This window comes from Egretta garzetta, unplaced genomic scaffold (assembly GCF_000687185.1).
Source record: "Egretta garzetta isolate BGI_Z169 unplaced genomic scaffold, ASM68718v1 scaffold223, whole genome shotgun sequence".
NCBI classification, from domain to species: domain Eukaryota; kingdom Metazoa; phylum Chordata; class Aves; order Pelecaniformes; family Ardeidae; genus Egretta; species Egretta garzetta.
Window position 1 is genome coordinate 505273 of NW_009259033.1, and position 6717 is coordinate 511989.

General features: G+C 49.9%; 1 protein-coding gene across 1 annotated transcript in view; it reads left to right on the forward strand.

The window, feature by feature from the left end:
* The first annotated feature begins 5610 nt into the window (after window positions 1–5610).
* Window positions 5611–6717, forward strand: part of STMN3 (stathmin 3) — a 12549-nt gene continuing 11442 nt past the window's right edge. Inside the window, exon 1 of the mRNA XM_009634792.2 lies at window positions 5611–5629. Within this exon, the coding sequence (XP_009633087.1) occupies window positions 5611–5629 (19 nt within the window). The remainder of the gene's footprint in view (window positions 5630–6717) is intronic.

A 6717-nucleotide genomic window follows, 5' to 3' on the forward strand; every position in this document is an offset into this window, starting at 1 on the left:
CCCTTCGCCCTCAGACGCTGGGTGGTTCAGTTGGAGGGGCCCTCAGCTGCTTCCCCACGCCGTGCCCGGGGCGGAGGCCACGGCTTGGCCCCGAAGAGGCGGAAGGTTGGCTGTTTGGTGGCTAAAAGTAGCAAAGCAGCTGCGTTTCTGAAGCCTCCCAGCCCTCTTGGGCGCTCGCGGGCGAGGGCCGCCCGTTGCTGGCGTTTCTCCCTTCTCCCCTGCATTAAGGCCTCGGGAGCTGTGTGATAAGCAATGCCTTCGACCAGAATTTGTCTCGGGTGCGCTGCCACCCTTCAGCAGTGCTGTGTATCGGAGAAGGCAGAATACCGCGGGATTCTTCATGAAACTGCTGGCATTTGAGGTGTGAGGGTTTCTGCATCATGTTGAGCCTTGCAGCTTCTGCGTTAAGAACAGTAATGAATTCTGAGGGGTATCTTTTGTTAGGGGTGACTGTGCTGCTCCTTTGTTCCCAGCTTTGCTTCAGCCTGTTTCTGCCTTCAGTTCCCTCTCAGTGCAGCCGTTGACAGGGCCCGGAATGGCCGCGTCGGCATCTCAGTTGCTCAGCCTGAGGGTTGGTTCCACATGTGTGTGGTTGTAGTGAACCCTGAACTGCTCTGGATCGATGGATTACTCAATTTGTAAGGGATTACTCAGCTTGTAAAACCATGCAAGTGTTTTAATAAATGCATTGGCATGGTTTACCTGGATCCCCAAATTTTGCAAAACCATATTTTATGTGCTTGTATGAGGAAGAAAGGTAGGAAGAGAATATTTTGCACACATCTCCCTGTACATCATTGCTGCATCCCACGCTGTTGGGTGGTTACTGTGTAGATGTAGAACAGGATGTGGCTTGTTGTATTGTAATGTTTATTCCTAGCAAGCTGCACTGCTTGTTTGTATGTAGAAGTGTTAAAATATTTAAAGAAAAATAACTATGAAAAGGAAGGAACCTTAAACTTCAGCATATTATGTAATCTGCTCCCTTCTCAAACTTCTGGCACATTCTGTGTCTTCCAGGTGTTGGGTGAGGGGAGCCTGCGGGTGTTGCTGGTTTGGTTGCCAGCCTGTAAGCTCCTTGAGCTGAACTTGTCTGGGTTGCAAACCGTCTTTAATTGTAGCGGCTGGGCTGGAGAGCATTGAGTTACACCTTCCGATCTTCACAGCCCGCCACCCAAAATGTGACAACTGACTTTGTTCATGTTTCTGACTCCATGAACTGTTCAGCTTGATACCAGTTACGTGAAATTAAGCTGCAAAAGAAATTGCTTTGTAAAGATTGTCAAAGGAGAGCATGGGATAAGGGATTTATAATGGGGAATAAAGGTTTGAAACTCATCGTAAATCTATGGAATACTGAGTCATCGTTGGTATTTCCTGCAGACATACCTTTCCGACATTGAGGAACAATATCGATAGCGTATCGAATTGGGTTATCTTAACTGTTATTTAAGTAATGCTGATTGAAGCAGCGTTGCCTTCCAGGAGAGAAGAGCTGGCAGGTTCCCAGACGCAGAAGGGAGGGTGAGTCAGCAGCCACGCCGGCTTCTGGGGGCAAGCGTGACTCGGCACCGGCTGAGCGCTCTTCATCCTTCTGGCGGGTTGTTCCTCTGCACCATTTACCTTACTTGACCAAGGCTGCAGTGCCAGCGTTGGCAAGTCTGTCGTCGTCATTGCTGTGCCAGTTTCTTCTAAAAAATTGAGAACAGAATATAACATTTTTAAACTTTAAAGAGAAAAAAAAATTACTCAGGTTGCAAAAGAATTGTGAAGGTTTACTGACGCTACAGCGTCTGTTTGTGTGGGGATACAGCCTTGATTCAGGCATCGGTCTTACACCTGGATTGTCGTTCTGGTGTTGGGGTCCCTAGGGCAAAACCTGAGTTCTTATAAGGCAAGGGACTGGAGAGGGAGGAAGGGGGAGAAGAGGAGAGGTTTAAAAAATTTGTCGGAGCGGCACAGAGGGTTATAGGAAAGGCCAGCCCCTACGCCCGTAACTGCCTCTATGTGCCAGCCCAGGCAGCAGGAACCGGGGCGTCTCCGCTGCTCGCTCATTAGTGGATGGTGAAGATCTTGGATGAACTATTTTTTTCATTTAGAGCGGTGCCTTCAAGGAAAAAGAAAATATACAGAAGAAAACCCTTGGAAAAGATGATCCTGAAACTGTGGGGAAGCGGGTGCATGAGTGGCTGAAGCAAACTGCAGAGAACCTGGCGAGGAGAATGCTTCTGCCGTGCAGAAACACAAAGTGAATAGTCGTCATTTTTGTTCAGGGGCTGCCTGGGCAGGATCTCTCTTCCCAGAGAAGCAAAAATCCTGAGGAGTGGGACAAAAGAGCTTGAAGAGCTGCAACGACTGGCCCTGAAACCCCTGCAGTTCACGTGAAGGGTTTTTTTCCCCTTTCGGCTAGGAGAGGATTAAGTTGCCATTCATTGTCTTTCTGAGATGTGATGGTTCCCATAGCAACAGTCTAAAACTTTTGTTTGACCACAAAATTATATGATTCCTTTGAATCCTGATAATCCGGAGCCTTTCTGTCCCTTTACTGTCAGGAAATAACAAAATAGCTTTCCGCCTTGACCCTCCAGTGTTAATCACAGCCTTCCTGTTACTAGGAAGGTAAATACTCATTTTACAGGTGAAGAAACCGAAGCGGATGGGATTCGTCGTTTGGTGGAGGCCGTAAGGGAACCGCTGGAGCTGAGCTCACGGCTCCACGTGTTCAGCACTTGCCGCCCTTCACCGGGTGTGGTTGCTCGGTCCACGCAATGCCCGCTGTAGCCGAGCGGGCCCCAGGGTGACCTGGCTTCCCAGCTTCATTTACACCTCGACCTGACTGGATCAGTTTGACTCTTCTTTATCTTCCTGACCCAGCTCCTTTGTACAGCTTGGTCTCATTTCTCAAGTGCACATGACGGATATTAAAGAGGAAACACCGGAATAACCCTCTTGTTTCTCTTGCCCTCAGGGAGACATTTTCCTGAGTTAGTGCTGATGTTGCTGTTGCTGGTGTCTCTCCCTCAATTCTTTTCCTCCTTTCTCTTTTACAATTTCAGGGGGTTGACTGCTGCCCTACGTGGAATTTTTATTACTATTTCTTGCCTGCTAAGGCAGCCTCTCCCAGCTTGGGACTGCAAATGGTACCAGAAGGTCTCGCACCGACGCTATGCCTGGGTACCGTCTGTTAGAGCCTCACAGCACGTGCTCTTCCTTTTAGACCAGGTGATTTTCACCTTTCCATGTTATTTCATTAGTCACCAGGTAAAATCACTCCCCAAATATTTCTCGTTGCAATCCAGGCTTCTGCCAGGCTTCTGCCAGGCTTCTGCCAGGCTTCTGCCAGGCTTGCAGCCACAAGCAGCAGCGTAAAGTGTGCCGAGCCCGTGAGCCTTCTGGTAACAACCAGCGCTTGAAATGAGCTGCCCTGGGTGAGCGTTCCTCAAGATGGAACACGAGGATCCTGCCGGTCCTTGGTTCTGGGCTGTGTTGAAGAGAGAATCTTTTTGGTCAGCTTGGGAATTTTTCTGTTTGTTTGGTTTTTTTTTTTCCTTCGAAGGACACTTCAGTGCTTCAAAACCAACAGGCAAGCTGCCGCTAGCAGTCTGCGGGGATAGGCTTGCGTTTTCACAGCACTGTTGAAAACGTGAGTTACTGGAAGAGGCCCTTCCTGTGGTGAAAGACTTCTGGGAATGTTGTTAAAAACGGTGAAAACATTTGCAATAAAGCAGTGACAGAAGTGCATGCTACAGACCCAACTTTGCTGATTCTCTCCGAAAATCTGTTGTTTCCTGACAGTCTGCCCGGTCAGATGTCACGCGTGATGAAGGCACAGGACATATTAGCCAAATCCTCCATGATTTTCCCTAATCCCCATCTTGGAAAAAAATACCCAGTGCCTTCAGATAGTCCCTAATGAAAATCAGGCAGAACTTGGAAAGCTAAGATAGTTACGTGTAAAATAAGGAAGCAAAACCTCCCGGTGTTACAGATGAATCCAGAATTAATCACGTTAACGTTATTTAGAGGACAGGTTGTCTCGAGAGCGTCAACAGCATTGGGGCTGCAGCGTGCGACGTGGGGCGTAGCCACCTAATCCAGTTTGCTCACCTTTTCTTGTCCGTGCGTTCCCCCAGGACACGTGCCGTGGCACCCTGAAAGCGGTCTGTATCTTTTTCTAGATAAAAGGAATAAAATGCACGCGATTTATCCCCAGAAGCTCCAGAATATCGCGAGAGGTAGACAGACCCTCTCGGGTCCGGGAGGTAAGTCAAAGCCAGAGCTCATCCTGAGTAGCGGAGGGAAATTATTCCCGCGTGCGGGTGCCTGGGATAGCTGCCTTCCTCTGTTAATGGGGAGCAGGGTTTTGAAACGCGTACGATTCGGCCTGCGGCCTTCGAGATAACCCATAAAGTCGTAGAGATTCAGCCCAAGGAGAAAGAGTTGCAACTACAAAACAAGCCCTGGGGCAGAACAGGGAGCAGTTAATGGTAATAAAAAAGCTCCCGTTGCAAACACACGTTGGAAATTTGTGGATAGTGTTAATATTACTCTGAATTAGACTTCTTTTCTGTAATATTTTTTTTTTTCTTTTTACACACAGTGTTGCGGGAATAGGACACTTGGAGATTGGGGGGAAAAAAAGGAAATCTCTTGTCTTTTTAACTGAATTTAGTAGTCACTGCCTGTGGCTTCTGCCCCTGGCCAAGCCGGAGCGCCAGCAGCTACTTGAACAACCCGTAGTTCCCTGCAGCTGCTGGAGTTGTTTGGGAGTGTCTGCATTGCAGCGTGCCGGGAGATTTGGGGGGTTTTCAGCCAGAGGGGATGTGCAGCCGGCGGGAGGACGTGCCGGAGGCTGGGGGAATCGCGGGGGATCGCAACCGCAGGCCCTGCGGTGGGGTTTGGGCGGCCGTGGTTGGGTGGGTGCAGCTGGCAGCAGGGGCTGGGGAGGGCTCCTCAGTCCCGAGTGTGCACGCGTGATGCTCTAAAAGCACAGATGCACTGGCCCCTAGCAACAGCCACAAATGGAAATGATAGAAATGATGGAAAACAGAACAGAAAAGGAAAAGAAAAGAGGTCCTGACGCCTGGGGCAGGAGGAGAAACCCAGAGAAGTCCCATTGAATTCAGAAGGCTCCGTTCTGCTCTTCCCCCTCTACTTTTACAGCAGTTTCCCCCCCCCAATGCAGCTCCTTTTGTGCCCCAGTGCTGGTGCAAAAAAACCCAAACCCCACATCTAAAAACACCGAGCCTGTCTGGGATCCCTCCTCCCCTCGCTGTTTGCCTAAAGCTGCTGCAAGGTTTGGGTTTTACACCTCAGCCTAGCTAAACCAGACCCAGGACCTGGCCCTGCAGGTGGGCACCGCCTTGGAATGGCTGGTTTAAAAAAAATAATAATAAAAATCAATGAATTTGCTTCTTTCTGCTTTCAGCAAGGGAAAAAGCGGTTTAGAGCAGACAAGAAAGGGAGGAAGAGGAGGAAAAACCATCTTTCGCCAGAGCCCAGCTGGGGCTGCCCCCTCCAGCTGAGTCAGTCCTGCCTCCCCGCAGCATTGCAGCACCTCCGCAGCTCCCTGCGCTCCTGCAGCACCCGCTCCGCTCCCGCCGCAGCAGCATGGCCAGCACCGTCTCAGGTAGGACAGACACCTTTTGCGGGGGGCTTGCCATCAACCGGCTTATACAACCGTCAGGTTTTATTTTTTTAAATCATGATTCCAAGGGTTTGGGTGGGTTTTTTGGGTTTTTTTCCCCCGTGCGGTTCAGGGGAGCTCTTTGATGAGGAGGCAGCTGGTATGGCAGCATTGTTCCCCTTCCTCCCCCAGACACACACACCCCTCTGATGCAAGATAGCAGGTGGGCTTTTTATTTTAATATGAATACACATGTGATAAACTTGCCAATTTAAAATACTGCTGCCGTTACATTGTGCCACAAGAAGATGCTGCTGCCTGCCAATTAATTATTATTTTTGTAACGTGATGCAGCTTTTTTTTTTCCCCCCCAAAGAAAAATTTGCAGGCTGTGTAGCTGGATGCAGAGAAATCAGCAGTTACACCCTGTTTTGTGAAGATGGTGCATTGCCTAAATGGTTAAACTGGAAAGAAAGACACAGGCAGGAGACTGACGGTAATGCCCCAGAAAATCCCCCAAAGCCAACCAGAACAACCTGAATGGGTTTCTGTGTATTCTCAGGGCTTCCCACCCCTAGATTTCTTCCCTGGCTCACGTTTCTTCGCTAGAAGATGCTACAGGGGAGCGGTCCTCTGATGGCGTTGGGCGAAATCAAATGCTGCAAGGGAAGCCCTTCCTCCCTCCTGCAGCAGTAACGGGAATCACGGCGCGGCCGCCCAGGAGCCTGGCGCCGGGGTCGGGTTTGGCTGCAGGAGGGTCTCAGTCTGCCCCAAGGATGCTGTGCTGCTTCGCTCCAGCCCTTTCCTAAAGATGTGCCTTGTCCCTTCTAACTGGGGAGGAGGGATTCAAATGGCTGAAACTGGGAACGTGGGTGAAGGAGAAGAAAAGCCTGAAATGGTACAATGGACAGTGGGTGGGTTCAGAGGGGTTTTTTCTCGAAAAAACCCCCAAATTTTCTCTTGAAATGGTTCTGAATTCTGCATAAAGAGGGGGCTTGGGCGGGGGAAGCTGAGCCCTGGAGGGTGGGATGTGGGGCTGGAGAGGAATGGCAGACAAAAAGGAAAAGCAGGGGATGCTTTCTGCCCCCCCC